The 23283-nt window shown below is 40.7% G+C and overlaps 1 protein-coding gene across 3 annotated transcripts in view; it reads left to right on the plus strand.

Moving 5' to 3' along the window:
- The first annotated feature begins 2941 nt into the window (after positions 1–2941).
- DOCK8 (dedicator of cytokinesis 8) overlaps positions 2942–23283 on the plus strand; it is a 73420-nt gene continuing 53078 nt past the window's right edge. The window contains exons 1-4 of one of the 3 annotated variants that reach the window (XM_032441260.2): positions 2942–3033; positions 15535–15637; positions 18913–19088; positions 21338–21409. In XM_032441260.2, coding sequence (XP_032297151.2) covers positions 18961–19088; positions 21338–21409 — 200 coding nt within the window. In that variant the 5' untranslated portion in view covers positions 2942–3033; positions 15535–15637; positions 18913–18960. Of the gene's footprint in view, positions 3034–3226; positions 3462–15534; positions 15638–16507; positions 16697–18912; positions 19089–21337; positions 21410–23283 lie in introns of those variants that run through there. The other 2 variants (XM_015848888.3, XM_015848891.3) reach the window with 2 other exon arrangements.

The following is a 23283-nucleotide window of genomic DNA, read 5'->3' on the forward strand; positions in this document are numbered from 1 at the left end:
ATTGGATGCCATTGAGATTTATGTCATTGTGAGCACTGCACATGACTACAGTGAGGCTTCCCTTAGCAGGAAAGCATCTAGTTGCACTGGCTTCATTAGCCAGAGGTGCTGTGGGAGGTGATATGTTAGCAAGCATTATCAGGCATTGTCTTCTGCTGGCACACACTGAGATAATAACAGTTTTCCTGTTGGTGCAAACTTCCAGATACTCATAAGCTAATCAGGTAACAGGTGCTCATTACTGACGTATGCTATCGCTGTATTCTGTTGAGGATACAGACTTACAAAGACTTACTGAGAAAACAGGGCATCAAAGGTATATCCTCTGCAGGTAGCAAGGGATGCCTAGAGATTCAGCAGGGCTTCATTCCTGACTATCCTGGCCTTGTGCACCAGCGGGGACTGGGCATCCAAAGCTTCTCTGGGCAATCTGTTCATGGCTCATCACTCTCTGACCCTCCTAATAACTAACCTAAACCTCCCTTCAAAGTTTAAAATCATTTCTTCTTGTCCTGTCATTGTCTGCCTGTGTAAAAAGTCTGTCCCCCTCTTGTTTGTAATCTCCCTTTTAAGTACCAGAAGGCCACTATGAGGTCTCCCTGCCTCCTTATTTTCTCCAGGCTGAACAAGCCCAGCTCCCTTAGCCCATCCTTGTAGGAGGCTCCAGCCCTCTGATGATCTTCGTGGTCTTCCTCTGCACCCATTTAAAAAGTTCCACATCTGGTCCCAGTGCTGACCCCTGGAGGACCCCTTAGTTGCAGGAATTCGCACAACAGCAGTGCTTAATAAGCTGAAGCTGCAAAATACACAGTTGCATTATTCATAAATAGGTGTATTTGTGTGATTGACATGTTTATTGATGCTACCTCAATTTCTTTTGCCAAATTTAGCAGGTACCACATGAGCTGTTAAGATGAAGCATCAAAACTGAGATAGTGATTTCTCACTGAGTAGCGATTTCTGGAGATACAGCTGGAAATAGAAACATCTTCATGTTCTCAAACAAGCAAACACGACACCCCAAACCCAGTTAACCACAGGCCGTGGTAAAGAAAGAATGGGAAAGTCCAGTCCCTTCCATTTTGGTCTACAGTGAACAGAAAGACAGATATGAAACATATCTATCTAATGACCAGGCTGTTGTCTTATTGTCTCTACAGCCAGACAAGGTATGGAATGGTTAAATGAGCAACCTGCTTATTTTTCATTCCTTTTCTCCTTCACTTGTAAGCTGCTAGAATCAGAGGCATGGTTAGAAAACACGTAGCTTCATGGAAGCTTTTGAAATTAAACAATTTAAATGACAGTCACATTTTTCAGAAGCCATGTTTTGAGGAACAGGAGACCTGGTTTCTGTGAAGAAGCAGCTCTTCTAATGACAGGCTATCTATAATGCTACCAGAAGCATATGATAGCAATGACTTTGTACTAGTGAAAATCTAGAAATGAATTTTTTCTTCCACTGCTTCTTCTTTTACACAGGAGACAGAATGAAGCTGATTTGAGAGAGACCATCTCAACCTGTGTGATGAGTGCAGAAGAAACATCTCTTGCAGCGGGTCTGGACAGCAAAGAAAAATCAACAAACTGGTGTTTATTTCTTGTCATCATAAGCAGAGAGTGGTTTATATTACCCTCTAGGCTAAAATTCTATAAAGCAAACAGGAGGAAAGAAGGTCAGTCTTCTGTACACCAATTTCACATAGGAACAAAGAGAGTGTTCAAGAGAGGCCACAGTGCTGAATCCAGTATTTCAGTAAATTTCAGATATGTAACTTTCAGCAGTGTTGAGGCCGCTGATTCCAACAGGTAAGAAGTACATACCAGGTGCTCCAGGAAACATCAGACATCATGTGTTTTGTGTTAACCCTGTGTGCCAATTTGCATCAAATAAGGCTCTCAAAAATGAATGCATCCATTTAAATGGCAAGGGCTTATTAAAAAAATGCTTCATTGTTCTTGTCTTTTTTTTCCACAGCCAAATTGCCCTGGCCTGTCCAAGAGCAGGCTGCACATTTGGATGGTTCTTTGCATGTCAGTAATTCATCCACTAAAGCTGCAGCTGGGTTGTGCACTGGGGAGAGTTCTGAAGGCGGTGATCAAGTTCCAACACATGGGAATGCACAGAAGAAGTCAGTCAGTACAAATTACCATCTTGCCACCTTCAGCATCTCTGGTGCCCAGCTTTTCCTGAGACCAGCGCATGCATCAGATCACAGCTATGAGTGATTTGTAACCAAGTGACAACTAAGTTCAAATTAACAGTAAGTAAATGTTGTTAGCTTTATCTTACTGACGTAAATAAAGGATGGGTGTGGTGGGTAAGTTTTGCCCAAAAAAGGTTTCGAATTTATTCTTCCCACTGCAATCGTTTTCCAGTTTGTTTTTGTCTAGTAATAGCAGAGTTCAGTATTTTCTTCCTCTGTTTTCAGACTTGTCTCTGAGATCTCATTCTTCTGTAGATCCTTCTCTGTTTGTTTTTTTTTTTCCTTGCAAAGATATCTATATTTGTTTCAATTCTCAACTTTTAACATTTACTTCTGTTAAATCTTTCAGCTCTTCTGTGTTTCTCTGCTTGTATCCATAAGATACTTAGCAAAAATGGCCCTTTAAAAGCTGAGCTACAAGTGAAGGTGAGGTGTACAGTAGCGCAGTCTGCCTGGTGCCAAACTTGTTGGTTTGTGAGGGTTTTCCTTATGCACTCAATTACTTTAATGGTCTTATCCATGGTGCACGCGTGTTTTGGAAAAACACCGTCCCAATTAAAGAGCTGGCATTTATTTACGTCGTAAGTCATGGCTTCGCAGGCTGCAAGCCCGCAGATTCACCCTGTAGGTAGGGCAGCCCCTCCTTGCAGAAGGGGCTACACCTGCTGCTGGCAGCACGCACGTGCCCACTAACCGGGTACCGACTCTAACGCGCTCCTAACGCACCTCGCTATGACTGCCTGCCCAGAGCGTACGCCTATGTGCCAGGCGATGGAGGAGCGATCTCGGTTACTCCCGCGAGTGTCAAGGGCAGATGAGCGTGTAGGTGCGTAAGACCAACACCGCGGTACCCAGACGAAAGGGGCTGGGAGCGGTCTGGGGATGCGCCGTGGGGTTTGTTGCCGCCTTCCTCCGCAGGTGCGCTCGCTCCGATCCGTGCTTTCCCTCGGAACCCTCCAAAGGGTCCGGGATCGGGCTGGGGGCGCCGGGTGCGGTGTAAGGAGCGGCGGGTCGGAGCCGGCAGCGCGGGCGGCTGAACCCTCCCACCTCGCTCGATTTCGGCGAGGAAGGTGAAACGCGGAAGTTCCCAGCCCAAGCTGTCAGACGGCCGCCGGCTCCCCAGCCCGCAGCATGCAGCGGCAATAGAAGCACCGAGGCAGGCTACCCCGCACTGCGCGCAGTCGGCTCCTGCGCCCTCCGCATGGCGACCTTACCTGCTGCCGAGCGGAGGGCGTTCGCCCTGAAACTCAACAGGTGAGAGGCGTCCGCTCAGTGGGGCCGCCGGGAGGGCGGCACGGCACGGCACGGCACGGCACGGTACGGCACAGTGGGGCTCTTCCCCTGAGAAATACCGGTGCAGAGCGGTGTGTCCATGTCCGCGATGGAGATGTGGTGGCGTTGGGGCTCCTCATGCTGATGTATCAGCACGAGGGTCCGACGGACGGATTGCCGCGCCCGGGAAAGAGGGGCTTACGTGGGGCACCGGCACGGCAGGGCATCCCTCGCTGTGCTTTTTTTCACTTTTACCTTTTCATCTATGGAAAGGAAAATCAGAGAATCCCTCTGATGTAAAAGAAGTTTGTTCCCCCACGCATTGAAATGAGCGTTCAATGGTTGGGACGTCTTAGCTCGGGAGTCCCGTCCCAGGGAAGCGCTGATGCTCAGCTGCTCCGCGGCCACCAAGACAGTTGTTTTCATACCGATTTGCCGAAGGGAAACACCAGGCTGCTTTTCCAAACCCTTGTCAGAGGCTAAAACCGTGTTTCCAGGGGGGTTTGTGTAAATGCGGGGTGACTGAGTTTGCCGACACGTAAGAAAGCAAATAGCATAATGGTAATACAAACTGAGGAGAAAGCCAACCTCGGAAAGTATGCACAGAAACTCCACCTCCCCAGCAATCTGTTGGAGGACATGGGGTTTTCAGCTGCAGAGGATAAAATTAGCTCTGCTGCCATACGCTTTTCCCATGGCAGAGCTCACATCAGCATACCTTTCCATATCCCCTGAGGATTCATTTTGGATTTATGGTGAATGTTGCACAAGACTGAGATATCATACTGAGCGGCTGTGACATGAGTGGTTTGCTGCTGGGTCCCCCCCCAGGATTCACAGTAAATTGAAGCCTTGCTTGAATAAAGTGCATAACTGGCTGATATTTAGAGAGTTTGGGTTATTTTTTATCTTCCTATTTTTAGGGCCAGCTTTCTGGCAGCTTCTCCCATCCGTGGTGATGTTCATTTGACTGGAGCCTTTCAAACTAGTGCAACAGTGCCAATTAATCTGGCTCACAGAAATTTACTATTAAGAGCTCTTTCGAAATTGGACCATTACAGTTTTATTTCCTCTGATCGGATAGCAGAGCACTCCATATTTTTTGTAGTAAACCAAATGTTCGAGTTTCATATTCTTCACATTCTGGGGATGATTGTGGCTGAACAACCTGCTTATTTATTTTGCAAGTAAGAATATTCTCTTCCCTGCTTTGGTAGGGATGATATGTATTTGCTAGCAGAGCATCGCTTCTCTTTCCTCAGGCGGACCATCTTGTTTTTGCACAATCCATGCACAGTTTGATTTACTACCAGTAGGGTAACCATACTTTCACAAGAGGCATTTTTAATCTTTTTAATTAAAGAAAAAGGGGGACTATTAGGTGTCTTAGTTCACTTTTCTTCACACAAAAGGCTGCTCTGCAGCTATACATTTTTCTTCCTCTTTCTTCAGTTCCTGAACTCACTTCTTCAAAATAGAGCTCTTAATGAAAGTTGGTCATTGCTGACAAGGCATCGTTTACAGGAGCTATTACACTGTATAATTACTCTGCATTTTACTCTCCCCTGTAAATACACATTCAAGCTGTACACTTTCTCATTCATTTCTCTTGCTGGTGAATTGACTATATGCTGCTTTTAATGAGGACCAGTCGAGTTTTGGGCTCTGTCCTGGCTCTTTACTGCCTCTGTGCTCCTCACATAAGGTGAGCATGGCATGTTCACTAAATGCATGTTCATTAAAAGCATGACAAATATCCAGGCGGCTTACAAGCTGTGATAACCATTGTTCGGTATAAAACTAGCAATTACATAATCTGGAATGTTGTCTTAGTGCTCTGGTGTCGTGCTTTAAAGTTAGTGAGTTCTTGATGGTGTGCACAGGGACTGCAAATGCTTCAGGAAGGAGCTATGACAAGCAGCGTATTTGTTTAAAGCAAGGACAAACTTTAAAATCAGGTCTTAAAATACGATCAGATTTGTGAGCTGCGTATGCAACCTGCCCACATAACCACGTCTTCCTATCGCTTTATTTGCCCTTCCACCCATGTTTGCTGCCCCAACCTGTTGCTTCCTGCCTTTTTTAATCCTGCAAGGACTTGCACGTATGTTCTTAATGCATGTATGTGTGAGTAGTTCCTGCTGTTTTAATGGGATAACTTTTACATATAACGATGTTCATCTTTTATGCAGAAATTAAGGAGCAAGCATCTAAATTAGCATCTCTGATCCTAGGCAGCGTGCTGACAACTGACCTGTGTTTCATGTGGAGTAAGTGGCCAAAAATTGAGCAGGACTTCAGAAAGCATCCAGTGTATTTAACATTTATTTCTATTGCATGAGGAAATAAGTTCCTGTACAACTTCTTAATTTATTTGAAATCAAGCCTAAGCCTTCACTAAGCTATACTGTCTTTCCAAATGGATTCCTGCACAGGACAAAGGAAGGGGAAGAAAGATCTCCTTAGCATGCAGTGTTGAGAGGTCTTTCTGGTGCTCTCGGAATGCTATAGGTGTCCACTGTGTTGAGGAATGACCAGGGGATGTGGGGAAGTTCATCCTGGTTTCCATGTCAGGAGAGGCCATTTCCAGCCTCCTCTGATAGCAGATTTATTTTCAGTGCAATACCTTTACGAGGATGAGGCATATAAGCTTGACTGAATTTAAATAAACTCTTATTAAATAGATACAATGAAATGCTAATTACTTGGAGCAGTTTTCCAAACTTCATTACATAGGCCAAGATACTTCTTGTTTGTTTTGCTTTAAATGTATTAAATCAGCTGCGGAGAGAATCTCACACCTTTTCTGTTTTGCATCTACAACAAGCTCAGGTGGTGTGTATAAAGATGTGCTTTTTAAAAGATGTGGTAAATTCTCCATATTAGTTCTTTGCATAAAGCAAGTCATGGTAGAAATCTTAATAAAAATAACTGTCTGTTAGGCTGTTTGCTGTATAACTACTGCCAGCTTTTAAATGCTGTTTGGTGCACAGAATCAAATACGACCACTGAGGCACCATCTAAGTGTGTGTATTGTCAAGACAGTTGTAGCATTAAAAATCATTTATTGCTGGGCCAGTCTAATTCAGGAAGGAAGGTCACAAGGGAAGACACACTTGATGAAAGGGCTGAATCCTCTTTTAGTTAAATGAGCTGCACCCTGGGAATCTGAGTAGAGATAACCCAAGTTAATAAGACTTTTCAAACTTATATGCAAAGCAGTATGCTCAAACAATCTTAACAGTAGTCTGTCTGGATTGCTGTAGATCCTTAATACTATAGATAGGGACACTCAGAGCAGGGTGCCCAGGGCTATGCCCAGGGAAATATGTACTTCCAAGGAGAGAGACTCCATGACCTCTCTGGGAAACCTGTGCCAACGTTCAGTTGCCTTTTAAAGTAAAAAACATTTCTGATGTTCACATGGAAACTCCAGCATGTACCTCCCTGCCTCTTGTCCTGGCACTGGGCATCACTGAACAGAGCCCAGCTCCAGCCTCTCTGCACCCTCCCTTCAGGCATTTATGGACATTAATAAGATCCCCTGGAGCCTTCTCTTCTGTAAACTGAACAGGCCCAGCTCTCTCAGCCTTTCCTCACAGAAGAGATGCACCAGTATTTTCCTCATCCAGTGCATACTTTATTAGACTTAACGGATATTTGAAAACCCTAATTCTTATGTGTTGCTGGATTCAAAGAAAAGTTACCCTTCTCTTTCTGACTTACTGCAAACTGGTTTGTCCCAGTTCTTTTTATAGCATCATTGTACGGATGTCACCTGGATTTGTATTTGTTACACGGAATAGACTGTATGTGCTTCTGAAGCATATGTGGAGAGAAAGGCGCTTTTATGGTCCATAAAGGTCAGTTCCTGCTACAGCATCTGCTTATAGGTGTTTTACCTCCCATCCCACTTCTGTTTGAGTTCAAGACAGTCTGAGTGCACAGAAAAACTCGTTAAGAAATAGGAGTTGAAGCAGTGGTTTCATCCCTGTTTTGTCAGCCATTACTGCTGACTGCACATGGAAGGCTAAGCAACTTCTGGTCTCAGGCAGTTATTTCTATGGGTATAGTAACCTCTCTCCTTCTTTGGGATGCTTTTACAGTTCTTCTCCACTCCAAAGGAGGGACATAACCTGCAGAAAAAATAATGTAAATCTAAAGAACATTGAAGCAGGCTAGGGAGGCGTCTTGTCTACTGTAGGTAGCTCTGCAGTTAATGGAGGGAACTTCTTAATGCCTGTGAAATTATCTTTTTATCAGCCCTGGAGATAATTCATTTGCCTTTTCTAGGGAGTTTCCTGTGAGAAGTTAGACCAGGCTAAGTCTGTGCTATTGCAGTTTACAACCATGCTCGAGCAGATGGCAGATGTGGGTGATGCACAGTTTGGCTGGTCACTATGTATAATATAAACCAGCATCAGCTGATCTGCGGCTCACATTCAGGCAGTGATAGATGTTTGTATTTAAGTTCAACTGTATCAAAGCCTTCTGTACAAGTGCAGAATTAATGAAAAGCAAGCTATGTGCAAAACTGTGTGTAGCCCATGCAAAACTCTGTGGATCCTCAAACCAAATGCACAGACCTTTCTTACTGTAAACTGTGCAGAATACTTTTTTTTTTTTTTTTTTTTTAACCTAAAATTAATTTTTAGGAAGTAGAAAAGAAAGAGTAGTAAAATATCCTCTTACTACTTATTGACAATGCTGATGCCCTTGGATATTTGTAGTGGTTTACTTTTGGTTTGCATTGTTTATCCTATGTTTTATGATTGCCTTTTTTTGGGTGTCCCATCTGTTTTACAATCAAGGTGACAGAAGGCACTTAAGTAAGGGGCTGATGTCAAATACAGGCCCATCCAGTCAAGGGTTTAGATTACAAATATGGGAAAGGTGAGTTCCATACTAGAAATGTGCACTTTATTAGCAAACAGCCTCTGTAGAAACAAGCAGAATAGTGTTGTTACCACTGAGACAGATGTTACAAACAGCTGTTGTTGGCAGGAAGCTAACCTTTTCATCTGACTGGGTACTCAGATTGTGTTTAAAATATAGCCATCTATTTTCTACAGTAGTTGTTGAAGACTGTTGCTAAACTGTGCTTAGATCTGTGCAGTCACCGGAGCCAGACGTGATAATCCATGCTGCATGATTAGAATACTGTGGGTTTTGGTTTATCTCTGGAAAATGACTGATGAGCAGGAAATAGACTTCAGGCTGCATTTTAAAATCTGCTTCTAAAATCATACATCCCTCTATAAATTGGGAAGCATTCAGAGCTCAAAGCTGTAGACTGTGACGAAGTTCTGCTTTTATAACGCAAGAAAAATGAAGTTGTGGTTGAGAAACTTATTTATTTCCACCAGGTCCCATGCATACATTCCTTGTTTTATCCTTCCAGGTGTTGTTGTGTCTATCTTAGCTATTGGTCTGGCTCCCTTTGAATTTAAAGTCCCACTTGTCTGTTCTGAAAATGACAGAACATGTGCCTTCTTCATATACTTGAAACTGTGCCAGTGTTTTTCAGGTATGCTAGCCTAAAAAAAGATCCACTTTTTTTTTTTTTTTAAAAAAAAAACCTATAAATTTAAAGCTGTAAAGAAAAAAATATTATTCTGAGAAAAAATGAGGAAAAAACAAACACATCTTTCCTTTTTGTACTTGATCTGGCTTGAAGGAGGGGGGGCAAGATTTGTAGGTTTACATGTGTTTTCCCAACAGCTCCTGTGTCAGTCTCTGATTTTCAGACATAACTGTGAGGCAGAAATTAGGTAATCAACATTATGGGCAGTCCATCCACACTGGGTCATAAAAAGCTTACAGCTACAGCAGAACATAGCATTGTCTTCCAGGCTTCTGGGCACAAGGGCAGAAGCTGAAAATGCCAGTCTACCCATATCAACTGAAGTCCTACATGATGTCATGAGCAGCATCACAGCAGGGCTTTACTGTTTCCACTATGAAATAAATCAAAGTCACCCTCAGAAATATCACACACAAATGCTAGAAGTCTGTGTGCTTAGGAAGTGGGGGGGCAAAGTATTAACTCAAAAGCTTTTTTTTTCCCCAGTTCTGTGTCATTTAATTATCTCCTCCTCTGGCTTTTGAAATATTCATACTGTTACAGCGCTAAAGAGCCATCTATGAATATGTTATGGATTTCTTTGGAGTGAGTAATGAAATACACAAAATACTCATTTTCTTCTTACTAAAAATAAAAACCTTGGTTAAAAAAAAACAGATAACTTCATATAGTAACCAACCCTGTTGCAGCAAAAAGAAAAATTCCCCGTGAATAACACTGACATACTCTTTTTTTTATTTGTATTACTTTTAATGTCTGAACTCCTTTCACTTATTGCTGACAGTTGCTGTTTAGGAAGAAAGTGGAGTCAAAGCTTGTTTAGCTGTTAAATTTGATATGAGTTCTACAAATGATCAGTGTTACAGTAGCATTTTTGTAATGGAGCCCTTGTGAAGCTCAGGTGGAAAATGTGAGCTGAAAGACAAATCCTTGCATTTGTGCCATATTCTTTTTGCCTTTATGTGGTAGAGCAGTGCAGAACAAACAAAAAACCAAAAGACACCCTGAGGCCATTCTATGACATTTCAGTCACAGTGTAAAAGCAAGTGTGTATGATCACTAATGGTTGTGAAATTGCTCTTGCAATTGGTAGATGATCCAAGATTTTGGAAGTGTTTTAAACTGCTTAGCAAGCAATAAACAAATTAGCAAAGAGTTAAGCCCTTGCTGCAGATTACAGAATCTTCTGCAGAGTTCAGTGCGTGTTTTTTAGGTGCCTTTTCTTGAACCACCTCAGCTGAAATGAACATATAAAGAGGACTCAGTGTGAGCACACAGCAAATACTCTGAGCCAACCATGTAACATTATCCTTAGATAAACAGAGGTTAATCTGCATGAAATATCTGTATACACAATGTTGAACGCTGTTTAGCGTAGTGGGCAGAACAATTTAAAAAGCATATTGTTTTCACACAAATTAATCTTCTGTTACCGTCTGAAATATTCATCAGAAACTTTGTATTGATGTATAAACTCCAATGATCAATTTAAGTCTGTGGGAGTATGGCACATAAGATTAATGCATATATGTTTCTTTGTTTTAAGTACCAATATGCAAGAATCATTACACCTACAAACACTTCTGTTATGAGAACCAACCAGCAAGCAGCGCATGCTCTTCTCATATGCGTGTTATCTGCAGAGAACAGTGACTAGGAAGCATATTAAAATATGGGTCAGCAGGACCAAATCCTAAATCTTTTGTTTCTTTACATGAACAGAAAATATGGTTGTCCTTTTCTTCCACTGCTAGGATTAGAATTTTATTCATCTGATTAGTTAGTTAGTTATTGTATGTTTATGTTTCTTCCTGATTCAGAAGCAGTAAAACTGAGCTGCAGTGAAAAACTTTCACTGAGTGCATGGCACCCATAACCTGGGACAGAAATAAAAATGAACCTCTTGCCTGTTTTTATACGTAACAAGCTGGCAGTATAACAAAATCCATGATCTTTCCTCCTAAATTTCTTTCTCTGCACCATCTCCTTTGAGAAGGCTGTGGTTACATTTTGGCTGTATTGAGTAGAATTATTATTGCCTCATCTGATACAGACTATTAGTGTGGTGGACCCTCTAAGCAAAGAGGATGTAAAGGGAGCTGCCCCTGAGCTGCCAGGGAAATATCTGCTAGTTCAGATCAACCGCTGCTGAGAGCAGTAACAAGGCCAAGCTCTGCTGCCTTGAGTACTAATTGGAAACTTAGAAGAAAAAACAGGCAGTTCCACTGACGGCAAGAAAGGAACTTCTAAGCAAAATTCCCATAATTGCTAAGTATCTGGACTGTTGCCCAAAGCTGTGTTTTTGTGTGTGGGAGCGGAGGATGGGGGTAGGTAGTTATAGCTTTTTCTCTTCCAGAATTGTTGGTTGCTTGTTTTTCAGTAGTAACTAGAGAAGTCATGTGAAAGGCAAGTCCTGCTTGACCAGCCTATACCTCCTTCTGTGATCAAGTGACCTGCCTGGTGAATGAGGGAAGGCTGTTGACATGGTCTACTTAGACTTCAGCAGAGCCTTTGACACGGAGTCTGCTGGAAGAGACTGTCTCGGTGTTATAATTTACGCTTGACACCTCCATCTACTGCATAACTTTTAATTTCATTTGGATAACTGGATTAGTAGATGTGGGAAGCATACCTTTAAGATCTTTTTTTCCTTCTTACAAAGCTTCTGATTTTCCATTAACAGATGATCTTCAAAGCAACTCTATTTTCCCTATAAATCTCTAATTGTGTTTATGTTTTCATGGTACCCATACTACAGAAGTTTCCATTGTCCTTGCCTTTAAACAGATTTCAAAGAACTATACTGTTGAGCAGAATAAAACTGCAGAACTAGCTCCTTGCATTATACGCATTGATACCATTTTAATTAAATTTAATTTAATTGAACCTAGCAGTGTTCAACCATAGATGCAACATACATTAGAGAGACAGAATAGATGGCTGTTTTATCTTCCCTTCCCTACACCTTGTTGAGCCCAAACTGTAACCCATGTTGTCACATCTCCAAGCCTGCAATGAGCTCTGCCTTGCAGTGCATCTCAGAATTTGACCTACAGTTTAAATTCAGTTTTAAAAGCCTACAGATGTGATCTGTTACGTCAGTTGCAATATTGATTTAATATGTTATGCAAAATGTTTACTTCTCATTGGAGAGTATTTGTGAAATGCAGGCTATGTCTCAGCTTTCTGTCAGCAGTTCAGGAGAACTGTTGGAGTATCCAACCTGCTGCTGGCACAGATACTGACAAGGTTCTTCTTAAGCAGAGTAGCACCAGTGTTGGGTTTGTTTTTTTTTTGGCTACCCTCCTGTCCTTTTTGGATGGGTCAGCAACTCTGGTGAACTTGGGCTTCTTCAGTATTTACTCCAGAGGAGTTCTGCATCATCATTCAGACTGGCCGCATCAATGTGGTGAAGCAATGAAGTCCAGTTGATGTTATTTTGCTTCACTACCGTGGAGCAATCAGTGATGTAAAGAGTCTGGGAGAGCCTTAGTCTTCTGACTTCTGTTTTTTCTGGGTTTACGCTATCTTACAACACAGCGTAGCAATGCTGATAAACTGTGAATTCAGTAGTGACTTCAATGGAAAAAAACAAACAAACCTAAGTCTATAGCTTCTACTTTTCCCCTGATGATTCCTTTTTGTTCTTTGAAAACAAACAAGCAAAAAACAAAAAGGACAGGTACCAAAGTGAGCTGTCTGCTGGGTCCCACCTGTGAAGGGAAACAGCTGCCCAGCTTCAGCTCTCCTGGTTGTTCAGGGTTGTTGACCGCAGTGTCACCAGGCAGCTACCTCAAGTGTCCCACTGCCTTTTAAGTGGGAACATTTTTCCCAATTGCTTATTAATTTTTTTTAAATTATTTATTTATTTTACTTTAATTTCAGAAGATTGCATCTCCCTTTCATGGGTATGAACTGCTTGCTGTTTTCTTTATGCTACCTTTTACATACCATAGGGCTGCTGTCTCACCCCACCGTCAACTCTTGTAAACTGAACACATCCACTTCTTTCAGTCTTTGTTCATCGTCCTTCACAAACTACTTAACATTCTCACTGTTTTCTTTGGCAGGTTTTTCAGTGTAATTGCCTCTTCCTCTGCTGCATTCTTATGGTATACGTCAGATTTAGCAATGTCATTGGCTTAAATAAATAGAAACAGCTTCCCTTTTTCTGCACTTAGGGTATTCTGTTAGTGTCTTGGTCTTCTTTCTCAGAGTGTCTTCTGCAGCAGGGTTGTTTACTTAAACGGCTCATTTCCCATTTTGCATTTCTATGTGTGATACATTTTATTCCTAAGTTTAGAGATGTGCAATTCTTTTTATTGAGTGTAATGGTGCTGATTTCAGACTGTTTATGAGATCATTTTAAGTGCCAGTCTTTTTTTTCACAATTTATTCCAGCTTGATGTGAACCACAGATTTAATCATTATATTCATTATTACCATCATCAGTGCTGTAAAATAAGGAAGTAGACTGGAGCTAGGATGAAAACAAATTTCTTTGCTCATTTACAGCAGTACATTGTTTGAAATCTAAACTATGAAACTATAAACTATGACCACACCTTGAATAAGGGTGTTGCATGTGTATTTTTAAGAAGGTAAGCAGCTAGCTGTGATGACTCTATCTAGACATTATCTTGTTATTTTGCTTATAGGAATGCTGTGAGGCATACTGTTAAAAGCCTTAATGAGGCCAGTAAAACTATCACAGAAAAGCATTAAAAAGTTCAATGTGACTGCCCTGGACACTGAGTATTCTTTGACTGGAGTGATTTATTTTGCAAATTCTTACTCATGAGTATTGTGGACCCTCTAGAACTAATCTTGAAAACCTTTTTTCCTCCCAGTGGGTTTGACTTGCACAGGTTTTTACCAGACAGCAAGTTTGGCCCCTTGTCCACATGCATGCTTCCTCTTTTGTGAATAAACATTCATACCATGACCCCTTACATGGTGTAATTTATATCTTCTCTTTTTTTTTTTTTTTTTTGGCAGTAACTTCTGCAATACACTGTAACATAGGTTTTTGAACACATCTGCTGCTAGGTCTTCTACTTTCAGCAGTAACACACGATTCTGCACAAGGTAGAAAATTACTTGATGTGTTCAAAAGAAAATCACAATTTTGAATAATCTGAGCTTCATGTTATACCTTGCTACAGATATTCACAATTAGGTATTATCCATTGTGGGGAGATGAAAAGAATAACCAATATAGAAGCCGTTTTCCTTTTCAAAATAGGGCAGAAATAATGAGGTACAACCTCCAAGCAGCTGCCCTTATATATGCATCTTTCATTTTAGGATTCAGATCTAATACCTGTAATGAGATGCCCATAATTCCTTCTATGAGATGCCAATCTCTTAACAGGAAGAGGAATACGTTCAGCACATTCTGCTGAGAAGAATAGCAGTAGCCAGAGGTTACCTCAATTAGTCATGGAAATCAAGAGGCTGCAGAACAAAGATGCAAACTCTGCCATGCAGCACCTGGTAGATCTAAGACACCTACCAATTCCTGCTGGAGTTGGAAGAGAATCTCATGCAGAAGAGAAAATCTTTCCTCTGCCTTTTCCTCTCTCTGTGTTGGCTGCCCTGGTGGGTTGGCTGCCAGAAAATTTTTCTTTTTACTTAGAATCTACTTAACTGGTGCTTGTTCTTTGGAAGTCTTGTCCTGAATATTAATGGTGAAATGTATTGTACTTATTTTGGTTTTATTTCAGGGCTGATTGTTCTTAAATCATACTAAATATTTATTGATTTATTTCACTGAAGAATGAGCAAGCTACTCCGATTACTGGTTTTGCAGACTAAGAACATACAGATACAACTGTATTATCACTTTAATATCTGAAAAACTCAGTACTAGCCTCTTTTTGCTCCCACTGAAGTCAGCCAGTTAGCTCTTAAGATGATTTTTCCTCAAGCATTTAGCTGACACATACTGGTTTTTAAATTCATGCTTTGGTTCATCTTGTGTTGTTAAGAGAAGGCTACACTATTAACATAAATCTGGGCTCATGCTTTACGGTGAGTTGTTCTGCCTTGCTTTCATCTACTGGTCAGTTACAGTTCATTAAAGTTTTTTCCTCTGTGATGATCATTAATCTTTCTGTGGTTTATTATTCTGCAATTCTGTTTTGCAGAAACAAAGGTGCAAATGTTGCTGCCACAGCTTGCAACCATATTTGACTTGAGGGCAAGGTTATTCTTTGTTGGATGGCCTTTCCTTGTTGCAAGGTTAACATAATAAGAGAAACTTGTGGAAAGTGTGTCAGAATGTCAATTACTTAGGACTGCAAATTGTTTTTGGAGATTTGCACAAACTACAGTGCAGAAGGATTCTAGAATATAATTGGAATATGTTTCTAAACACTGGGACAGGACTCTAAATTGGCTGATGTCTAGGGCTTGACATTTATATGTGGGTAACTATAGTTATAAGGTTTTTTCTCTGCTTAATTAAAGGTACTCCTCTGCAGAAGTAAGAAAGCAATTTACCCTCCAACCAGGCTTTGCACAATTCTGTCAGCGTAGCTTAAGTACTCCTGGCTTTTCTACTCTTCATCTGGTAAGTTCTGTTTTTGCCTTCTACCTGCAGGTACAGCCATCTGTGGTACATAATGACTTTAGGATAAATCAAATGAGCTTCATAGTCCATTTTACTTTCCACTGTCTTCTTCCTAAATATCTTCAAAATCCTCCTTGATCAGTGGGAAAATTACACGTTTGAAAGAAATGGGAGTGATCCTCAGAGTCTGAAATAGACAGCCTGCATACTACAGTAAATCAAAGAGAAGTAGTGAAGTGTTGGAGTATACTACAGCCATGCCTTCCCAGAGTCATTCAGCTCTGCTACCAAGTAAACACACTGTGTGGGGCCATAGATGATCTGTGAAAGGAGGTCAGTGAGTAAAAAGGAAAAAAGTGAAGGTGGAGACTCAGCAAGGCTTAGAATCATAGAATATCCCAAATTGGAAGGAGCTTGTAAGAATCACCAAGCCCAGCTCATGGCTGCACAGAAGACCACCAAAAATCAGACCCCGTGTCTGAGTGCATTGTCCAGATTCATCTTGAATTCCAGTAGCTCAGTGCCATGACCACTGCCCTGGGAGGCCTGTTCCAGGGTGCAGCCACCCTCTAGTGGAGAACCTTTTCCTGATATGCAGACTGACCCTCCTTTGTTGCAGTTTCATGCTGTTGCCTGGCTTAATGAACAATTCCCAGAGCCAGCAGCCAAAACCATTCCAAAAAAAAAAAAAAAAAAAAAAAGCCACCATGCTTGTCTGAGACTTTGATATTTCGTTTTCTTCTTTTGGTTAAGACTCAGAAAGTAGAGGGAGGAAGTCTTTGTTCACCAGTGGTTGTGAAAAATGGAGAACACGAGCTGTACGCGTTTACTTCCTGTGTGTCAGGGCCTCCCACCACAGCTCACTTCCTTAATCTGTGGTGCTGTAACTTGCTGGTTGTGGTTGTTCAGCCTGGGGAGTCTGGGTTCTCTTCTGCCCGCGTGCAGTTGCATTAGCTCTTGAGAAACGCGGTAACATTTCATTTCCTGGATATTGCGCCGTCGCTGCCATTTTGTGTGCTGTCACAACCTGCATGCCTCTAGTCCACCCTCCTTAAAAAGGTATGTTTGTGGTCACACTTTGTGGCATTTTCTATAGCATGATTCCTTTGCACATCTCCATAGTAAAAAGCATCATTCCTCTTTGTATCCTTTATATTTTGCACCTTAGAGAGACCATAACCCTCCTTCTCACTTACTTTTTTCACCATCTTTCCCACTTGTCTCTAATTTGCAGTAGTCAAAAGCATGCTGTTCCAGGGGTTAAAGATTATTATTGACACCTCAACGAAGTAGAGTTACAAGATATAATGAAATGTAGCTTGCTGGGACAGAAAATTGTGATTTCTGAAAGGATGTACAATGCTCAGCTGAAAATTAGATTGTGTTAAGCAATATTATTTTGCATGCAAAATATTTCATCTTCAACAACTGACAAGATATAAGATGTGGTTTTGGTGTGCGTTTTGTTTTTGTGTTTGTTTTTTTTTAACTGAAGCTGTGTTTTTGTTTATTCTTTAGCATTTTGTTTTGTACAGCTTCATGTATGTATTTATGCATTAACAATTAATGTTTTACCCACTAGCAGTACAATAAGTGAACATCAAGGATACTGTCTGAGGACTATACTGAATATGAATGAGAAGTCAAAAGCTAATAATGATCACTATTTACTCATAACTCTTGAGCCTGTATGTTCATCTTTCCGCTAGGTATAAATCAGATGGTGCATAAACTATTAGTTTTTGAACTTCTACAGATGGCTGCTTCATGATTCTCAGTTTTAGACTTTCCCAATGAGTCAGAAAAGCAAAGAAAGAGGGAGATTTTCCCTAAACTGGTTCTGGAGAATTCTGTTGATCCCTTTGGGGTAAGCTCTGACATTTAATTCCTGTGGAGATCCAATAAAAGAGGAACCTGTGGTTTATTTGACATGCGTCTCAGTGGTCTCTATTCTATCATTTGCCACATCTGTTCTTTTTCAAACGAGCGGCATGCTTTGTTTCTAGCATAATTTTTCTAAACATACTAAACATTTCTCAACACTTCTGAGTTTTTATTAGCTGAATAACTTCCCCTGTTACATTTCATGTTCAACATACATAGAACACAATAAGCTTCCAATATTTGTATTATACCATATATGCACTTTTTAATTAATCTCCCTATCTACAATGACTGATGTGGCAAAGTGTGTGAGAGCCATTTTAGTTCAGAACTACCAGAGCATTGCCGCATTTAAGCACCCTTGTACCCTTCCTAAGTTGTAGAATTCTTCATTGTCCTCCTGTGATAAAATTTCTGTGTGAAACACTGCTATTTACAGAATTATTATTTACTTCCCACACCACTGTTATTTACTTCATACTCAGGTTAAAATCCTGTCAGCTTCCGTGAGAGTCTTCCTTTAGTAGGACCCAGTAATAATGAGAGAAGACTACATGATTTTGGCCTGTAGATTGTATTTGTGGACAAGAACACAGAAACATAAGAAGAATAGCTCAGGAATATTGGATGAGACTGTTGTCACAGTAGCGTTGCATATAAAGGCAGTATCGTTATCAGGGACATCGTCAGCCTTATTTTCCTCACACCCCATCGTCAGAACCAAATAGATAGATTATCTGATCAAGGTTGAGACAAACTGTTGCTGGCAGCTTCAGAATGCAATTGTGTGAAATGCATTGGGTCAGAGTGATACAACACAATCCTTATCCTTTACAGTTAAGGATGATTTGATGGATATTTTTGGCTAAATTATTTCCCCCTAGTAAATAAAGTATTGCATGGTTGTTATTTTAATGCTCTTTTTGTGTCCTTGTTCATAACTGTACTTAGGCTTCCATGGTGTTTCTCAAACTCACAGAACATAGAATAGAGTTTTCTAAAGCTGTATTTCTTGAACTATTTGTCCCACATCAAGTCAGTAAACAATACAAAATGCTATTCTCTGTACACAGCTGTGAATGCTCAGCAAAGAAAATAGGTGCACGTTTGGTTTTAGCTGTAATACCTTCTTTTGCATGTTAAAATTTTCTCTTTTTCATCATTTCTTTTTCAGCTAATTGATTTGTTATCAACTTTTCCCTGCATTCAGTGCAGTGGCAGAATACATAAGGTTAGAAGACTGTTCCTGTATGTTAATAAACATGGGACAGTGACAACAATAAACCTAAAAAAAACAACAACAACAACAAAAAAACCACAAACACACACACAAAAACTTTTAAAAAACACCTCTTTTGCTAAAACAAATGTCTCTTTATATCTTTCATTAGCCTTCCTTTTATGATGCTGTAGACCCAGTAGATTTTGAAGGCTTCCTAATGACACAGCTGAACAACTTGGACTCAGAAATGGCACATGAACTTGGTGATTTTCCCGAAGATGACTTGGACGTTGTCTTTACACCCAAAGAATGCAGGACTCTGCAGCCTGCTATTCCAGAAGATGGGTAAGGAGACTTTTTGTCTTTCTGAAATACCGCAGGTTTAAAAATAGTGTTGGACTGAAAGATGTTATTGTTGACACCTCAGTTTTCCATCTCTCCGGCCATCATTTGGTTACTTTAAACATCTGTACTTTGCCATTGATTCTGTTAGTCCCTTTAGGACAGTTTAAGTCTTGCAAGGACTTAATAACCTAGCTGTTAGCAGAAGGTATTAGAAGTGGTAGTAGACTAGAAAGATCAGGGGAGAAGGACAGGAAAGTAGTATAAAAAGTAATTTTATAGCTGTGACTCCTGGGGGTGGAAGTTGATTCATATCATCCCTCTTGTAAGACCAAAGTTTCTTCTTCTTTTCTTTTTCCCTTTTAAATTCCTTCCTGGCTGTTTATTACATGTCATTGATTGGATGACTCAGTGTATCTTATTCAGTATCTTTCTTGCTTAATACTCACAAGGTTTTGAGGAAGGAGCATCTGTTGATTTCTAGTGTAGAAGTCATTTCTGCATCCAGGTAACTATAGGTAGATATTAGTGAAATAATTAGGAAGATTTCCACTGTTTTCAACAGCTTTTAGATTAAAATAATTTTTGTGCTTCATACAGGTACCCGGCCATCCAATATTTATGCTAGTTTGATAAACAGGAAAAATACAGGCAGCAGAATTTTTTAGAATGACTTGGAAATTCTGCTGTTGTGGTTTAGAAGAGTTCTATGCACTGTATACAAAATACTCTCCAGGTATTGTTTGGCTAGAAATGGTACCCCCAAGTAGAACCACAAAAGCATTGCAGAGTCTGCAAACATTAACAAGCAGATAAACTTGAAGTCAGCACAGATTAACCCCAAACTGCTTTGTGTGCAAAGACAGCTAACGATGCATGTGTGTTTAGGGTGGGGCCTGGCTCCTTCCGTTTGTCTTCAGTGTTGTTTTCCCAGCATGCCAAAAGAGATGGAGGCTTAGATGGAATGACAATTCAGACAGTTTTCATCATGGACTATTTTCATTTCTGTTGGCTATCTGAGACCATTTCTCCCCTCTGCACACACACTTCTGGGATCATTTCATAATACACCTGTCATTTAAAATAGTAATTTTCTATGTTCTGTGTAACAACAAATATGCATTCAACAGACTTTTTCTATACAGAAAATCCCTATTTAAGTGTTCAGACTGCTCATATGGAAACTGATGTTACACATAAAATCCTGGTAAAGGATGCATGTAGTATGTTAGGGAGGAGAGCATTTGGGAAAGTCATGCTTCAGAGATTTTCATGCAGGTAGTGCAGCCTGTGGTATCTTCCAAAAGCAGGAAGTAGATGCCACTGACCAGACAGGGTTAATGTGCTGTCTGCTGACAAAAGCGTGTCCCATCTGATGCTGGAAGTCACCATGTGCTGCCTTAGCCCACCCTGGCACACAGACGTCTCTGCTGGTCTGAACCTCAAAGGGCTTTTAGATAGCCTGGGCTGCAGATCTCTTAAGACTTTCTTGGTGGAAAGTGCTAAGAAGCGTTACGTCTTTCTTCCATTCCTGCATCATGTGTCCTCACTTTAGTTGAAGGATGTAACAAGCAATTTTGGCAGAGGTCACTAATATAATTCAGAGCAGGAGTAAGGAAATTGTGCTACAACATAATGACAGAACATTTATGGAAAATGACCTTAATTTATTTAATTTCAGTTCCAATCAGTGTCCATTCTCTGAAGCTGTACTGCCAACTCCCTACATTAGCTGAGGCTTAATGGAAAATTGTAAATTTACAGCATATTTTCAGATCTCAACACTTTCTTGAGCTCTTGGAATTTTCTCCATTTCAGTATAAAAGAAAATGTCACTACAGTCATACTAAGGAACTGTATTTTCAAGAATACATGAGCTGATGCCTATGGAAAAATATCTCAATTTGTTGAGACTTGTTAACAAGTTTTGGAAAAACATGGAAGATAGGTACCTGGTGTTCTTTCTTTTGTTTTATGGATATACATAGCAATATCTGTCATGAAGTGCATGGTGTGGTCAATGGTTATCTCTGTTAAATGCATGTTTGTTAATTTGGAAACACAACAACCCAAATCCGCACCTGTAGTACACCCACTGTTTAAAACTGAAAAGTAGCTTAGTAATACAATAAACATATAGGAGAGGACTACTATAGAGCCCTTTATCTGTACAGCATGTTTAGTTAAATTTCTTTTACCTTAAGGCTTGACCCAGGTACTAAAATATTTACCATATGTTGCTTTTTCCCCAGGGTTGAGCTGGATTCACATGTGAGAGACTGTGTTCAGACCTACATCCGGGACTGGCTGATTGTGAATAGAAAGTAAGCTACCCACAAGTAGATGAAATAGAAACTACCTTGTATGCTATTTTACGTGGATAAGATGTATTGTTAGAATTTATCTGAAAAAAAAAAAGAATTTCAATCAGTACCCAAAGATAAAAGTGGACTTTAAAAAAAGTGGTCAGTAGTTTACTGTTTTGTTTGAGATGGTGGGCTATTGCTAAATATTTTTGAACCTGCTTCTTAATTATTCAGGTTCCCCAGGAATTAATCAGGAAGTAATTCAGATCCACAGTTTGTAGCAGTGGTCCTTGACCTCTTATCCCTTCCTTCTTATTATCCTTTCTTCTGATGCTTGAAGCATCATTTTGTGCCCCAAAGAGGTCTACAGTGATGGGGAAGGGTCTAGTGGGCAAGGTGTGTGTGGGGCAGCTGAGGCACCTGGGTGTGCTCAGCCCAGAGCAGGGGAGCTGAGGGGAGGCCTGATGGGGGCTGCAGAGAGGAGGGGCAGCGCTGAGCTCTTAGCAGTGATTGGTAGTATCACTGGGTTATTAGTGTAACATCCAAAAAACTATTTTCTATCTGTGAGGGATTGTCTCCTGCAGGCTCTGAAAGAGTTGTGTTGTTAGTTCTGCACTGTGCTGAGGGCTGTGAGGAGACTTCCTCCAGGGGCTCATGAAATTGGTTTAGTTCTCAGAAGTGCACGTGGTGAGTCACCAGGAAGAAGCTGGTGGGTTTTGCAGGCTCTCCACCTACACTACACAGAGCACAGTGCTCGCTCCATCACACAGCTCTGCTCTGAGTGCTCTGTAAAGAGCCAGCCTTGTCTGTGCACACAGATAGGGACTGAGCCATCGACAGTATCGTATGGCTGTGTTTGCTTTTATGTATGCGTGTATAAATGTGAATTGAGCCAGAGAAATATACATGCTTCAAAAGGCTTTTGGGGTGTTTTACTGTCAAATTTGCAGATACTTTATTGAGTCCGAGGCCTCCCAGAAAGCTGATCTTTCACAGCTAACAATGCAAGCAAGTTACTAAAAATTACAAAGAGAAAGAATGCATGAAAGATGCTGCAGTGCCATGTAAACCCCTGGGAAAGGGGAACGAAAAGGGAGCTCTTGTTATTAAAATGTCTGTCCTTCCAACCAACTTCTCTGTGTATCAAGGCCCTGCTTCCCAAGATATGACCAAACATCAACTGCTAATGGGAAATGGAGAATAATTGTTTTCTCCCTCTTTGCTTCTGCATGGCCTTTGCTTGTTTTTAATTTCTTTTTCCTTTAGCTAAATTATCCTTATCTCTATGCATGAACCTTTTTATCTTATCATATTTTCTCCCCTGCTCCTTCATTTGAGGAGGAAGAGTAAGAAAGTGGTATGGTAAAATGTAGTTAAAAGGTGTCTCCCTGATCAGTAATGACTTACTGTGACATTACAATGAAAATACTGAGATATTTAGATGTTGCTTTTAAGTGATATGGAAAGGAAAATAAATGAAGCTGGGTAGTGTAACTTAGGGGACTGAATATTAAAATGCTACTACAGAATTTAGCAATTTTTTGAAAGGAGAGAATAGTCTAAATGCTTGACTCAAGCATAGCAGCTAGATCCAGGCATGCTAGAAACCAAATGACATCTCAGACAAGCAGCAAGCTCCATGATGCATTAGCACAGAGCCAGCTAAAAGGCAGGTGTTTCTGGCCAATATTCCTAAGGTGATGGAAATAATCACTATGTCTGATGAATAGCTTGGGGCTGAGTTTATTCCTAGGTCAGGATTTTCTGCTGTCTGAGGGCGAGAGTATATACAAAAATGATGTAAGTGAATTTTCTTCATTTTCAAGCTATCCTTCGTATCCACTGTAAAGCTACAATGGTCAGATAAAACATTTGAACATTGCAAAATGTCA

The sequence above is a fragment of the Coturnix japonica genome, chromosome Z, assembly GCF_054131305.1.
Source record: "Coturnix japonica strain WE chromosome Z, WE-NBRP24, whole genome shotgun sequence".
NCBI lineage: Eukaryota > Metazoa > Chordata > Aves > Galliformes > Phasianidae > Coturnix > Coturnix japonica.